The following is a 16,335-nucleotide window of genomic DNA, read 5'->3' on the forward strand; positions in this document are numbered from 1 at the left end:
CCATTGGAGCAAAGTTGGCTGGGGCGCTGAGAATGGCTCCATGGCCTCTGCCTCAGGCGCTAGAATGGCTCTGGTTGCAACAGAGCAACGCCCCAGATGGGCAGAGCATCGCCCCCTGGTGGGCAAGCCGGATGGATCCCGGTCAGGCACATGTGGGAGTCTGTCTGACTGCCTCCCCATTTCCAGCTTCAGAAAAATACAAAAAAAAAAATAGTAGCCATCTCCATCATCGCCAAGTGTTCTCATGCCCCTCTGTCATCCCTCCCTTACAATCATCCCTGCAAATGCTGCTCCTTTCTGTCCCTATAGATTAATTTGCATTTTCCAAACTTTTTCTATCAATGGCTCAGACAGTACTTGGAAATGGGGGAAGGAAGGAAGGAAGGGCATTTTAAAATCTTAGGTCACTGCACAGAGCGTCGGCCTGGCATATGGACATCCCGGGTTCAACTCCTGGCTAGGGCACACAGGAGAAGTGACCATCTGACCATCTGCTTCTCTCTCTCATCCCTCTCTCTTTCCCTTCCCCTCCTGCAGCAGCCAGTGGCTCGATTGGTCTGAGCTCTGAGTGTGGCCTTGGGCACTGAGGACGGCTAGGTTGGTCCCAGTGCATTAACCTCAGGCACTGAAAATAGCAAGGTATTCGGCTCATCAGAACATCGGCCCAAGACAGGGGTTGCCAGGTGGATCCTAGTTAGGGAGCATGCAGGAGTCTGTCCCACTATCTCCCCTCATTGCACTTAAAAATTAAATAATTAAATAAATAAAAATCATACTAATAAAATCTTGAGTCAGTAGGAAAGCATGGTGAGTCTGTGCACATGATGGTTATCGGATTCCGTGCCCCATTCGTGTACTCCACAGTGATTTCCAGAGGACCTACTTCATGCACAATGACAGAACCAAAGCCCTGTTCACAGAAGGCTCCCATTCAAGCGGGGGGGAGGGGGAAGCATCTTGGGTAGGGAGAGGTGCCATGAAAGACAGAGAAAGATGTGTCAAAGAAAGGAGACAGGCGTGTGCCCACTACCCTCCGTCCCGCTCTCAGCAGCAGACTGGCCCTTCTCTTCCTCGCCGTTGTGCCTCTTTGTTCATGGTCAGTAACCTCCCCATTGTAGAAAGGTCCAAGGAGAGGGGGTTTGTGGTGTTCCAAGCTGAGCCCTAGCACATGGGATGGTGGCTAGGACAGTGAGGGCTCATGAAGTAGGTGCTGGATAAAGAATGCCTCAGAGGCTCTGGCCGGTTGGCTCAGCGGTAGAGCGTCAGCCTGGCGTGCGGGGGACCCGGGTTCGATTCCCGGCCAGGGCACATAGGAGAAGCACCCATTTGCTTCTCCAACCCCCCTCCTTCCTCTCTGTCTCTCTCTTCCCCTCCCGCAGCCAAGGCTCCATTGAAGCAAAGATGGCTGGGGCGCTGGGGATGGCTCCTTGGCCTCTGCCCCAGGCGCTAGAGTGAGCGACGCCCCCTGGTGGGCAGAGCATCGCCCCCTGGTGGGCAGAGCTTCGCCCCTGGTGGGCGTGCCAGGTGGATCCCGGTCGGGCACATGCGGGAGTCTGTCTGGCTGTTTCTCCCCGTTTCCAGCTTCAGAAAAATACAAAAAAAAAAAAGAATGCCTCAGAGACCACCAGAAGGACTGGAGAGGTGTCCTTTGGCTTCTCCTGATGTGGCCAGAGGAGAGGAGACAGTTGGTAGACTCACTCATCCTAGAGGCTGAGAGAAGGGTAGAGATAGCTGGACCCTGCAGGGAATGTGGAGTGGGCTAGAGTTCCCTTTGTCACACAGGCCTCATATGTGTCAGGCCTGCCAGCCAGCCAGCCAGCACATGATGGTGTCAGAGAAGGGGTACCAAAATCAGGAAGACTGCAATGGCAAGGCAGAAAGACACAGAGGCAAAGAGACAAGCTCAGCCCCGGCCAGATGGCTCGGTTGGTTGGAGCATCGTCCTGAAGCACAGAGGTTGCCAGTTTGATCCCCAGTCAGGGCACACACAGGAACAGATCTGCATTCCTTTGTCTCTCTCTCTCCTCCCTCTGTAAAATCAATAAGTTAAAAAATTATTTGCCTGACCTGTGGTGGCACAGTGGATAAAGTGCCGACCTGGAACGCTGAGGTCGCCAGTTCAAAACCCCGGGCTTGCCTGGTCAAGGCACATATGGGAGTTGATGCTTCTTCTTCCTCCCCCCATTCTCTCTTTCTCTCTCTCCTCTCCTAAAATGAATAAATAAAAATCTAAATTAAAATTTTTTTAATTATTAAAAAAAAGTGTGATTAGGTCCACCACAGAGAGAAGGACACAGGCCCGGCCAGCAGGGGTACAAGGTAGGCATTTGTTGCCAATGCCTCAGTGCTACACGGTATGTGGTGACGCCACCTCCTCCATTTCCACTCTTTGTAACCTGGCTCCTTCTGATTTTCAACTCAACATGCATTATTCTCTCAACACACACTCAGGGTCCTTTCCAGATTTCTCAAGCTTGCCCCCAGCGCTGCTGCCCCCAGCAAGCACCCTTGGAGGACATGACTGGATTAATAGAAATAGGGTTAGAGCTCTGACATGCTGCATTGAAAGCACTATGATGGACCGTATCAGCAGAATGAAGGGCCAAAGTCATGTGAACATTTCAACAGCCACAGAAAAAGCATTTGACAAAATCTAACAACGCTTCATGATAAGAACACTTAAACTAAGAATAGAAGGGAATTTAACCTGATAAGGAGCATCTATGAAAAACCACTAACTTCAAACTCATTCGTGAAAAGACTTGAAACTAGCCTGACCAGGCGGTGGCGCAGTGGATAGAGCGTCGGTCTGGGATGCGGAGGACCCAGGTTCGAGACCCCGAGGTTGCCAGCTTGAGCGCGGGCTCATCTGGTTTGAGCAAAGCTCACCAGCTTGGACCCAAGGTCGCTGACTTGAGCAAGGGGTTACTTGGTCTGCTGTAGCCCCACGGTCAAGGCACATATGAGAAAGCAATCAATGAACAACTAAGGTGTCACAACGAAAAACTAATGATTGATGCTTCACATCTCTCTCCGTTCCTGTCTGTCTGTCCCTATCTATCCGTCTCTCTGACTCTGATTCTCTGTCAAAAAAAAAAAAAAAAAAAAAAAAAGCCTGACCTGTGGTGGCACAGTGGATAAAGCGTCGACCTGGAAATGCTGAGGTCGCCGGTTCGAAACCCTGGGCTTGCCTGGTCAAGGCACATATGAGAGTTGATGCTTATAGCTCCTCCCCCGTCTCTCTCTCCTCTCTCTCTGTCTCTCTCTCCTCTCTAAAATGAATAAATAAAAATAAAATAAAAAATAAAAAAGACTTGAAACTTCCCCTTAGATCAGAAACAAAGCAAGAATGCCTACTTCTTTTTAAAAAAAGCTCACTTCTTTTCAATATTGTACTGGGGTTCTAACCAAAGCACATTGGCAAGAAAAAGAAATAAAAGGCATCCAGAGTGGGAAGAAAGTAAAACTATCTCTATTTGCCCATGACATGATCCCATATATAGAAAATCCTGAAGAATCCACTAAAACTATTAAAGTTCCCTGGCCAGGCCCTGGCCGGTTGGCTCAGCGGTAGAGCGTCGGCCTAGCGTGCGGAGGACCCGGGTTCGATTCCCAGCCAGGGCACACAGGAGAAGCGCCCATTTGCTTCTCCACCCCTCCGCCGCACTTTCCTCTCTGTCTCTCTCTTCCCCTCCCGCAGCCAAGGCTCCATTGGAGCAAGGATGGCCCGGGCGCTGGGGATGGCTCTGTGGCCTCTGCCCCAGGCGCTAGAGTGGCTCTGGTCGCAATATGGCGACGCCCAGGATGGGCAGAGCATCGCCCCCTGGTGGGCAGAGCCGTCGCCCCATGGTGGGCGTGCCGGGTGGATCCCGGTCGGGCGCATGCGGGAGTCTGTCTGACTGTCTCTCCCCGTTTCCAGCTTCAGAAAAATGGAAAAAAATAAAAAAAAAAAAAATAATAAAATAAAATAAAAAAATAAAGTTCCCTGGCCAGGTCTGTGGATAGAGTGTGGCTCAGTAGATAGTGTCGGACAGTGCACCAAGGTCACCAGCTCAGTCACCGGATTGGTTGCTGGTCTGGGCACATACGAGAAGCAACCAATGAATGAGTGCACAACTAAATGGAACAACCAAGTAGAACAATGCGTTGATGCTTCTCTCTCTCTCTCTCTCTCTCTCTCCCTTTTCCTCTCTTATCTCTCAAATCAGTGAGAAATTTAGAAAGCATAAAATAGAAACTATTAAAGCTAAAGATGAAGTTCAGTAAGGTTGTACGATAAAGGGTCAATAAAAATCATTGTATTTCCATACAATGGCAATGAGAAAGGTGAAAAAGAAATTAAGAAAATAATTCCACTTATAATAGCATCATGAATAATAAAATATGCAGAAAAATATTTAGGAAAAGTGCGTAACATCGGTGAAGGAAATTGAAGACCCAAATGTAAACACAGCCCATGTTCATGGTTAATAAATACTCCCCCAAACTAATCTACAAACTCAATGGGATTCCTACAAAACTGCAGCTGACTCCTTTCCAGGAGCTGCCTAGCTGATCCTGAAATTCATATGGAAACTCAAAGGACCTAGAAAAGCCAAAATAACCTTGGAAGAGTGAAAAGTTGGGAGGACCCACACTTGCTGATTTCAGAAATTACTTGCAAAGCTACAGTAAAAGCAGTGTGGTGCTGACATAATGATAGAAATTTCTTCAAACAAGATATGCAAATTACCAATAGCACATAAAAATATGCTCAACATCATATGCCACAGGAAATGAAAATCAAAACGACAATGAGCCCTGGCCTGACGATGTTCCACTGCGCCAAGGTTGCAGGTTCCATCCTGGGTCAGGGCACATACAAGAATCAACCAATAAATGCATAAATAAGTGAAACAACAGCCTGACAAGGTGGTGGCGCAGAGGACAGAGTGTCAACCTGGGACACTGAGGACCCAGGTTCGAAACCTTGAGGTCACTGGCTTGAGCACTGGTTCATCTGGCCTGAGCACAAGGTCGCTGGCTTGAGTGTGGGATCATAGACATGATCCCATGGTCACTGGCTTGAGCCCAAAGGTCACTGGTTTGAAGTTCAAAGTCTGGCTTGAGCAAGGGGTCACTGGCTCACCTATAGCCACATGGTCAAGGCACATATGAGAAAGTATCAACTAAGGTGCTGCAACTACGGATTGATGTTTCTCATCTCTCTCCCTTCCTGTCTGTCTCTGTCTCTTACTTAAAAAAAAATATATATATATATATATATATATATATATATTTTGCCTGACCAGGCGGTGGCACAGTGGATAGAGCATTGGACTGGGATGTAGAGGACCCAGGTTCGAGACCCTGAGGTTTCCAGCTTGAGCGCGGGCTCGTCTGGTTTGAGCAAGGCTCACCAGCCTGGACCCAAGGTCACTGGCTTGAGCAAGCGGTTACTTGGTGCTGTAGCCCCACGGTCAAAGGCACATATGAGAAAGCAATCAATGAACAACTAAGGTGTCGCAAGGAAAAACTAATGATTGATGCTTCTCATCTCTCTCTATTCCTGTCTGTCTGTCCCTATCTATCCCTCTCTCTGACTCTCTCTCTGTCTCTGAAAAAATAAAATAAAATTGAAAAAAAATTAAAAAAAAAATATATAGCCCTGGCCGGTTGGCTCAGTGGTAGAGCGTCAGCCTGGCGTGCAGAAGTTCCGGGTTCGATTCCTGGCCAGGGCACACAGGAGAAGTGCCCATCTGCTTCTCCACCCCTCCCCCTCTCCTTCCTCTGTCTCTCTCTTCCCCTCCCACAGCGAGGCTCCATTGGAGCAAAGATGGCCCGGGCGCTGGGGATGGCTCCTTGGCCTCTGCCCCAGGCGCTAGAGTGGCTCTGGTGGCTACAGAGCGACGCCCCGGAGGGGCAGAGCATCGCCCCCTGGTGGGCAGAGCGTCGCCCCCTGGTGGGCGTGCCGGGTGGATCCCGGTCAGGCACATGCAGGAGTCTGTCTGTCTATCCCCGTTTCCAGCTTCAGAAAAATACAAAAATGTATATGTATATGTATATGTATATGTATATGTATATGTATATGTATATGTATATGTATATGTATATGTATATGTATATGTATATGTATGTATATGTATATGTTGGGACTTGACCTTGGCGCCATTAGATCATTGACTCAGGATGCTGAGGTCCCTGGTTCAAAACCCCAAGGGCACATAGCCAGTTCAAAACCCTGGGCTTGCCCAGTCAAGGCACATGACAAGCAATCAATGAACAACTGAAGTGAAACAACTATGAGCTGATGCTTCTCTCTCCTCTCTCTCTCTCTTTCTCTGTCTCAACAACCACCACAACAAAAAATATGTTGGGGAGGATGTGAAGAAATTGGAACACTCTTGCCTGACCAGGTGGTGGTGCAATGAATAAAGCATTGGCCTGGGATGCTGAGGACCCAAGTTTAAAACTCCAAGATCCCTGGCTTGAGCACCGGTTCACTGGCTCAGCTGGGGTGCTCACCCCCGCACCCCCAACAAGGCACATATGAAGAATAAATCACTGAACAACTAAGGTGCCACAAGGAAGAATTGATGCTTCTCATCTCTCTCCCCTCTAGTTGTGCCGCCCCCTCACCCCGCTTAAAAGAAAAATGAAATTGGAACACTCTTACATTGCTAATGAGAATGTAAAAGGTTAAGCCCTGGTGGAAAACAGTTCAGCAGCTCCTCAAAGAAAAGCAAACAATTACTGTATGATCCAGCAGTTCCATTTTTGGGTATATACCTACTAAGACTGAAAGTAGGGAATCAAACAGATATTTATTTGTACATTCACAGCAGCATGATTCACAATAGTTATAAAGTGGAAGAACCAAATGACCATCAACAGATGAATGGATAAATATTACATGGTATAGCCATACAAGGGAATATTACTCAGCAATAACAAAAATTTATCACTGATACATTTTACAATATAGATAAACCTTGAAAACATGATAAATGAAGGAAGCCAGACACAAGGAGTCATATTTATCATATGGTTCCATTTAGAAATGTCTGGAAAAGGGAAATTCACAAAGACAGAAAGTAGATTAGTGGGCACCAGGGACTGGGAGTATAGAGGGGAAATGGTATGGGGGTTCTTTTTTTAAATATTTTATTTATTGATTTTTAGAGAGAGAGGAGTGAGAGAGAGAGAGAGAGAGAGAGAGAGAGAGAGAGAGAAGGGGGAGGAGCAGGAAGCATCAACTCCCATATGTGCCTTGACCAGGCAAGCCCAAGGTTTCGAACCAGCAACCTCAGTGTTCCAGGTCGACACTTTATCCCATTGCTCCACCACAGGTCAGGCCTGGAGGTTCTTTTTAAGGTGATGAAAATGTTCTGGAATTAGATAGTGGTTGATAGTTGTACAACTCTGAATATACTAAAAAAAACAACCTCTGACTTGTACACTTTTAGGGTATGCAAATTATATCTCAATCAAGCTGTAGCATTTTTCTGAAGTGCCCGTGAGTCATCAGGAGAAAAGGGCCTGGACTGCAAGGCTGGGATAGAGACTTGGGGTTCCTTGACCTGGGGGTCGGAAACCTCTGGAGATCTAGGAAGAGGCTGCAGGGAGCCCTTGTACAAGGATTCACATGCCAAGTGATGTAGGTGTACATGCGCATTCCCCTGGACTGCATTGTCTCACTGAGGTCCCTTACTCGGGTAAGGTGCAGGGTCACAGGCAGGTACGGAGGAGACAGGGAGAAGTGCCACCAAAGCTGGGGGAACAGCAGTGTTTAAGGAGCACTGCAGCCAGGCGAGGGTTCCTGGAAGCTGGCTGGTCTTTTGGGACAAAAACTTCCTTGTTTGGGAAGAGGCCTTGGGCAAAAGTTCTCCCTTCTAAGCTTGGGAAGCTAGCCCCCAGAAACGGAGTAATCTGAGACATCTAATGGTTTTCCCTACTTTCCATATTTTAAAATTCAATTCTCTTTTTTATCCCCTTAATTTTAAAGAATGGCTCCTCTTTTAAAGCTGCACACCAGAATTTAAATGGCAAAATCTATATCACAGTGGATTTCTTCTCAGACTGACAATGTTTAGATTTTAAGCAAATAAAGTACCAGTTGGTGTGAAACTCAAAAAACAGCTGTATCCAGTCTCCCCTTCTGTCCAAGCTTCTGCTTCTATAGGAGCTTTAAAAGGGAACGGCGTCCCTCGGACTGGTCCAGGATGGCTGCAGCCCAGACCAGGAAACAGCAGGGAGTGGCTGCGCCCCTGGCTCTGCTGGCTGCGGTGGGGGTGGGGGGCTACTTACCCAGGCCTTGGGGCTTTCTCTCAAGGAGGAAAGCCTGGCCCCAGGAATTTTGATTCAAGTCCTCTTCAGGCCTGGAAACCCCTGAAAGGCAGTCCCAGCCCAACCTGTGGCGCCTCCTCCCACTGCAATGGGGAGTCCCACCAAGGCTCCCAACCACGGCTTGTTTCAGGCCTGTAGTATACAGTGCTGGTTGCCCTCCGCTTTTCACACATCCCCATGAGGCTGGCCTGAAATAAAGAACATCAGTGCCTCCTCCGCAAAGTCCAGAGCCCACGCTTTGGAACCGCTTGTTTTTTAAAAAAAAAAATTTTAATGTTTGTTATTGATTTTAGAGAGGTAGGGAGAGTGAGAGACACAGTTACATCAATCTGTTCTTGTATATGCCTTGACCAGGGATTGAACCAGCAACGTCTGTGCTTTGGGATGATGTTCTCACCAACTGAGCTATCTGGTCAGGGCCTGCTTGCTTTTTAAAAAATTTATTTTTTATTGAATTTATTGGGGCGGCATTGGTTCGCAAAACCATACAGGTGTGAAGTGTAAAACTCAATAAAACATCACCTGCACACTACATCTTGTGCCCGTCACCCCAAGCGTAGTCTCTTTCCTCCCCCTTTGGAACCCACTGTCTTATGATAAAATGATTGCAAGAAAGGAAGCAGTGAGGATGGTTTCCACCGCCTCACTGACCAACCAGAGCAACCCAGGTGCCCATCACGTGGCTTCCACGGGACTGCATCTTGGTCCCAACCTGGGGCATTCCGGAACCGATCCCACCAGGAGGCAAAGGCAATGGCTAAGAATGGGAGGAAGTAGCAGGGGGTGTGAAAAGCGGAGGGTTCCGGCGCCCGGGAAACCTGCTGGGAGAAAGTAGAGGAGTGCCGCCAGACTAGGGCAAGATTCCTCCTCCAGCCTCTCGCCCCCGCCTCACGGTGGCCAGAGGAACTAGGCTCCCAGCACAGATGCTGGGCTTCCCCGCTCTCCCCAATCCCTTGATGCACTGATTCTTCCCCCTTTCTGTGGCTCCGCTGATGCCTGCAGGGCTTCCCCCTATTCTTCTAGTAAGACCATATTCCCCCAGCCAACACCGCTCCAGCCTGTACTAGGTACCCAGTCCTGACTAATGAACACGGAGTTGAAGCGCACATCAGTCTAAACCAGGTCTGTCCCTAGGTCTCGACTCTCTCTGACCTTGAACTCCCTCCACTTAGCCTTGGAGGCGTCTCAGGCCACATCATTTGGGACATTCTCTAGACAGTTCTTAGAACGCACACAGAAAAGTACACACACGCGGGGCCGCAGGAGCCTCCGCGTACAGACAGATGGGGCACAGGCACGCACTCACGAAATAACGCCACGCACAAGCAAGAAAACCCTGCTCCCAGCCTCGGGGCGGGAGTCCGGGACGGAGTGCGGAGCCCGGTGTCTCCTCTTCCTCCCAGCCACGCAACGGCCGGTTCACACCCCCCAAAGCCCAGCGGGAGAGAGCAGGCCAGGCACCCCCGTCCGCGGACGGCCCTCCCAGCTGAACCCGCCGGCGGTCACTCACTCAAGGTACCCAAGGCCTGAGAGCCCATCATTAAGGGCAGGGTCGCAATGGAGAATGGTTGTCGGGGTAGGCATCCCGGCCCGGGCCGGGCGTCGGCTGGGCCCCGGGTTGCCGCGCGCTTCTGCGCCCCTGTCCCACGGGGACCTGAATTTAGCTGTCCCCCACGCCGCGGGCGCCCGCCTCCCAGCCCTGCCCTGCCCTGGGTGCAGCAGGGCAAGCGTGTGCAGGATACTGAGGCCGTTGCTATGCAACCTCCACCCCGCGCGGGCGCCCGCAACATCGGGCCTCCCAGCTCCCAAGCGCGCCAGACTCAGACAGAGAGCCCAACTTCCCGACCCGGTCCCATCTGAACCCAAGGCTCGCGTTTCAATCTACTTGTGCCGCCCAAAGGATGCCCCCTGCACCCCGTTCCCCATGTAGCTTCCCCCATCTATAACTGCTTCCCACGGAGCGCCAACACCCAGCAGCTGCAGAAATTGAGGGCGAGGATGGCTCCCTATCTCTCCCTCTAGGACCCGCCAACCCTCCCACATCTGTGGCCCCGGCTCCACCAGGCCTTATCCCCGGGCCAGCTTCCTCCCCAGGTGGCGCCCACGCCCCCCACCCCCTACCCCAGCGGCTCAGCCGCCCTACCTGAAGCATTACTTTGTACTGCTCCTCCGGTTTCTGGACCACGCACATATTACATCCCATGGTGCTGGCGGGCGAGGAAAGAGAGCAGAACGGGGAAATGCCTTTCACTGGCCTTTGCGCGGGACCTCGGGTCCCGGGTCAGGGCCGGGAGCCATACCCTAGAGCGGGGGGCGGGCCGCCTAGCGGGAGAGAGGGGCACGCCCCCGAGGTGGGGGCAGCTCCACGCCCCTCGGGTTAACTCTTAGCTGGCTGAGGCCACGCGCGGGCATGCTCCTTCGCACCCAGCCAGGAAAAAAAAGGAAGCGGGGGATGGGCGGGCGCGCTCGGCGTTGCTTGGCTACGTCCCCCCAAGAGGCGCAGGGGCGCGCCGGGCCGCGGTGGGCGTCAGGGGCCGTGGGCCGCGTGCCACCCCGCCCGCGGGGCCCGCTGCTGTCGCTGCCGCTGCCGCCTCCGGCTCCCACCCATGGCCTCCAGCCCTGGGAGCCCGGCCCTCCTGCTGTGCGCCGCGGCCTGGCCCTCCGAGTGAGGGGCGGCAGGGCGGCGGCGGCCCCTGCTCGCGGCCAGACCCGTGCCCGCGTTCCCGCCTCTCCCGCCTGCGCTCCGGGGGCTACCAGCGACCGTTCTCCAGCCCCCTAGCTAGCCCCGCTGTCTCCAGCTCCCGCCCGGGACGACGGACACGCGCGCAAGCCCGCGGCGGCAGCGGGGGAGGGGCGCGGGGATGGGGCGCAAGCGCGCTGGGGAGGGGAGCAGGGCTAGGTGGGAGCTGGAACCGCGGGAGGCTGCGGGAGCGGGCGCGGGAAGGCGGGGGCAGGGCCTGGACGCGGGCGTTGATGGGGCCGGGAGGTCCTTGGCTCCGCGCCACCCCCGATGTCGGGCCCCCGGGCGCCCTGCTCAGGACGTGCAGCCTGTGCGGAGCTGGCCCAGGAGACTGGGATCCTGTTTGGAGGAGCGCCTCCCGGGATCCCCCAGAGAACTCAGGGCCTAGGAGAGGGACGCGATTTCAGCCTTTGCCAGGTCCTTTACGCAGCAGCCTGAATGCCCTCCAGTTTCCCTTCAATGACGGCTTCTATCCTTTAACTCAGCTATTCCTTCGCTGTCGTTGAAATGGACACCTTTGTTAATTTTTTTTAAGAATTAAAAAAAGAAGCTTGGAGGTGGCATGGGTCGTGGGGAGATCCTGCCAAATGCCTTGGGATGCCCTGGGGCCCTCGCGTGAACACAGGACTGGTTTGCCTGGGTCTGCTGTCTACCTACCTGTAACTCGAATTCTCAGCGCGCGCTCAGGCACAGCGTCTTAACGTTGCCTCCATCGCTTCATTTTCTCTCCCACAACCTGTCCTCTCTTCTTGGATAAACCTAGAGAGAGATGGCCTGAGGACCACGTTCCCATGGGGTTCCGGGGAGTGCTTCTGAGTCCAAGCTCCCTGACTGCAAGCCTTATTTCCAGGCTTTGGCAAGTCACAAAATTATTAACCACACAGACCTGTTCAATTAAGGCTGTAGTGGTGGGGGAAGGCCCTTCCAAAACCCTTCTTTCCTCCCTTGACTCTTGGTTTCTAGGAATATGGGAAGGGATGTGAGTGTCCCCAAAAGCAGACCTTGAGACAAGGGTTGGTGGGCAGATTGCTTGTGTTGAAAAGTGGTCTCAAGATGAAAAAGCCAGGTGCACTCAAGTTGGTGCTCACTCAGAGCTGCTGGGACTTGACCTCCCTAGGAGCTGGAATAGAGTGCATCGCAGAAAGGGCTGTTCTAGACCTAAAGAGACTACCGTACCACAAAGGATCACAAACCCCGTGGCCTAAAACAGCAGAAATGTATTCTTACACCTCTGGAGGCTCCAGGTCCAAAATGAAGGTGCTGGCAGGGTCAGGCTCACTCTTTAGACTCTAAGGGAGGGTCCTTTGACTCTTCCTAGCTTCCTGGGGCCTCTCTGCAATCTTTGTTGTTCCTTGGCTTGTAGCTGCATCACTAATTTTTACCTCTGCCCTCACAGGACCTCTTCCCTGAGTGAGACTATAGTGAGGTGTTGGGTACCAAAATACAACATGGTCTATGTAGTTTAGATTTTGGGGGGACAGAGTTGTGGGGAACTGGCAATAAACTGACAGTCTGCCCAACCCCCCACCTCACTTGTTCTCTGAGGTTATTAAAGGCTGTTAAGCTGTGGTGCAGGATTGTTTATACTCATCTTACCCCCATGTCCCCCGGAAAGACTGGAGGCAAGTTTCTTTTATCCTTTGTTTTGTGAAGTTAAGATGTTATGTGTGGTGGGGGTTTTCTGCACTTGGTAGAATTCTTGGGTTGCCTTGGAAATGTGATCAGAGATCTTTTTGATTTGCTAATGGCCCACTTTACCCTATAAATAAAGCAAGAAGCAGGTGTAAAGTGAGCTCTGTTCTTGCCATCAGCTTTGCAGAGGCCTCCTGAGCCCATCTTTTTACTTTAAGCCTTCTTAATTCCAGGCCGTTCCCACTCAGGACCTGGAATTACTAGCCCCGCTAGTTCGCGGCAGTGAGGCAGCAGTCTGTTTTTTACCAACAGAACAAGATGACCATCTAAGAACCAGGTCTGAATGTTTCCCTCTCATCAGTCAGTCATAGGAAACCTCCTGCCATGAGTCCATAGGTGTGAGCTGAGGGGGAGTACCAGTGTGATAGAGGCAAGGGACCTGGGATCTGGACCACCTGTCCATGTACCTGACTTGAGCATCTGGCCCCACTTAGGCCTGGTCCTGAACGTGGTATCTCTACTGGATTGCTGCTCTGCCCACCTGGCCGCATGACTCGGGTCTGCCATACACAGGTCCCTCTCTTGCACCTTTGGTCTGTTGTGGTTGCATCATGACTTTAGCGGTACAGCAGCTTGCAGTGCAGCCTAGCTGTTAACAGGTCGTACCTGTGTATCACAAGACCTGCTTGATCAGACATTCCACTAATTTGGTGACCTATCCAGCATCATGCCAGATTAATCCCTTCTCTTGCTTAAGTTAGAGTCAGTTTCTTCCTTTGATCATTAAGCTCTAACAAATATGAAGCCCTCAGAGAGTATGGGAAGGAAGGAGATCAGAAACAGTTACTCCAGGGACAGCTACTTTGATCTGAGCTCAGCAATGAAGAAGAAGGTGGAGGGACATCCCAGCATGGCAAGAGGGTAACAGGTATGGTGGGCAGCCTGTCTGGAGCAGAACAGGGTGTGCAAGAGACAGACATAGTGAGGGCTGTCACCACCATGATCGCTGTGACCATTGCAGTGTTGTGTGTGTGTGTGTATGACAAACAGAAAGAGGGACAGACAGGAAGGGAGAGAGATGAGAAGCATCAGTTCTTTGTTGCGCCACCTTAGTTGTTGATTGCATACGTGCCTTGACCCGGGGGGATTACAGCAGAGCGAGTGACCCCTTGCTCAAGCCAGTGACCTTTGGGCTCAAGCTGTATGAGCCCACACTCAAGCCACCAACTTCAGAGCTTCGAACCTGGGTCCTCTGCGTACCAGTCCAGCGCTCTATCAACTGTGCCACCGCCTGGTCAGACCCACCGTAGTGTTCTTTAATCTGAACCCTAAATGCCAAGGTGAGCCTGGCCCAGGTTCTTTTCTGAACTGGTCCTGTCATGACTGTGCTGCTCTCCCTCTGTACCTTGAAGCTTGGATCTGCTGAGGGCATCAGGTCACCCCACGGAAGGGTCTGTTCCTACCTGCCCTGATTGCTTCAATGAGGCCAGGAGACCATTCTTTTTCTCCACTACATGTGAGGTTTCTGGTCTCCATTCCAGCCCCACCTGATGCCCGACTGGGAAGCCCTGTTTCCCAGTACTTGCTTGTGACTGCCCACTGGCTGCCCCACAAGAGAACTGACAGGGACACTGAGGCCAGACCACGACCCAAAAATTCTGTTCAACTTCTCTTCTCTGGGGAGACTTGACTCTTTGTCTTCTGTCATCCTAGAGTGACAAGGCTCCCTTCTCCTGATGTGGCTATAAGCTTTGTGTGTGCTATTCCATCTTCCACGGGTGGTGCCTTTGGCATTATATCAAAGTAAGTCATCACCAAACCCAAGGTCACCTAGATTATCCCCTAGGTCATCATGTTCTAGACTTTTATAGTTTAGCATTTTGCATTTAAGTCTATGATGCATTTTGAGTTAATTTTTGGTAAAGGATATAAGGTCTGTCTAGAATCATTTTTTTACATATAGCTGTCCAGTTGTTCCAGCACCATTTGTTGAAAAGATTATCCTTTCACCTGGCCTGTGGTGGCGCAGTGGGTAAAGCATTGACCTGGGATACCGAGGTCACTGGTTCAAAACCCTGGGCTTGCCTGGTCAAGGCACACATGGGAAGCAGCTACTAAGAGTTGAGCCTGACCTGTGGTGGCGCAGTGGATAAAAGCGTCGACCTGGAAATGCTGAGGTCACTGGTTCGAAACCCTGGGCTTGCCTGGTCAAGGCACATAGGGGAGTTGATGCTTACAGCTCCTCCCCCCTTCTCTCTCTCTGTCTGTCTCTCCCTCTCTGTCTCTCTCTCTCCTCTCTAAAAATGAATAAAAAAAAAAAGTGTTGATGCTTTCTGCTCCTCCCCACCCCCTTGCTCTCTCTCCCCTCCTCTAAAAATCAATAAAGAATTTTTTTTAAAAAAAAGAAGAAAAGATTATCCTTTTTCCATTGAACTGACTTTGCTGACCTTGTCAAGGATCAGTTGACAGTATTATAAGGGTCTGTTTCTGCTATTCCATTTTGCAAAACTGAAAAGAAACCCTGTTGATGGCAGGGAAAAAGCAAGTGGGAGGCCCAGGGGGCTTCTCATGTTCTATATGAGAACATGTCCTGACTCATGGGAACATGGGTATTTGCTTTCCTGTTTTGTTTTTTTTCTTAATGTGGATGCACAGGATCAGATTACTCACTATCCATCAAATTAGTCCACTCATGGCCTGCTTTCATTTTTTTTATTTTAAAATAAATTCATTAACACCTACAAAGCCACCACCCAACCCTGGCATGGGACCGTTACCAGTAATTTACATACACTATCCCCCCTCCCTTTATTTTTTTGCTTGAATTTAGAGAGACAGAGAGGAAAGGAGAGAGAAAATCATTCATTTGTTGTTCCTCTTAGTTGTGCACTCACTGTGCCTTGCTTCTCATACGTGCCTTGGCCAGAGATTGAACTTGCAACCTTACTATTTTGGAACGATGCTATTGCCTGACTGGGCTAGCCGGCCAGGGCCTAATACTATCCTGACCCTCCACTGCCCCCACATCCCACATGACCGATAGTCTGCATTTGGGTTTATCATTCTCTTTTAAAATTTGTGATAGAATATGTAAAACATAAAATCTGCCATTTTTACCATTTTTAAGTATAATGTAGAGACATTAGTTATATTCACAATATTCAACTATCTCCACTATTTCCAAAACTTTTATCACTCCAAACAAAAACTCTGTACCCATTAAGCAGTAGCTCCCCATTCTCCCTTGGGCCCTGATAACCCCTTGTAAAGCCAGGAGCCGGGGCCAGGGCCACCACTATCAAAGCAGCCTCCACGCCCATGCAGGTTCGCATTGGATTCGGACAGTCGGTAAAGAAACAATGGAGCCACAAACTGGTGGGCCATAGTCTTTAATTCTAGCTTGCACCCGGCGGGCAAGTAAAAACACTCACTGGGCTCCAAAACCCACTCACATTCAGTGCTCACAAAGCTACTGACTTATCTGAGTTTCCTAAAATCAAAGGTTTCTAGCTCACCAGCCTTATTCTCCTCAGTTCCCCATCTCCTTCCTTCTCCAGCGTCAAACTGCACAAACTGGCCTCTCACTCAACACTCCGCCATCTTGGCTGCTTCTCCTGGCCACATGGCCTCTTTCTGCT

General features: G+C 50.8%; 1 protein-coding gene across 4 annotated transcripts in view; it reads right to left on the reverse strand.

Moving 5' to 3' along the window:
* PDZD4 (PDZ domain containing 4) overlaps positions 1–11,142 on the reverse strand; it is a 30,768-nt gene extending 19,626 nt beyond the window's left edge. For 2 of the 4 annotated variants that reach the window (XM_066356613.1, XM_066356608.1), the window contains exon 1: positions 10,469–11,142. In XM_066356613.1, the coding sequence (XP_066212710.1) occupies positions 10,469–10,528 (60 nt within the window). In that variant the 5' untranslated portion in view covers positions 10,529–11,142. Of the gene's footprint in view, positions 1–9,835; positions 9,871–10,468 lie in introns of those variants that run through there. The other 2 variants (XM_066356612.1, XM_066356611.1) reach the window with 2 other exon arrangements.
* Positions 11,143–16,335: the final 5,193 nt, after the last annotated feature.

The sequence above is a fragment of the Saccopteryx leptura genome, chromosome X (assembly GCF_036850995.1).
Source record: "Saccopteryx leptura isolate mSacLep1 chromosome X, mSacLep1_pri_phased_curated, whole genome shotgun sequence".
NCBI classification, from domain to species: Eukaryota; Metazoa; Chordata; class Mammalia; order Chiroptera; family Emballonuridae; genus Saccopteryx; species Saccopteryx leptura.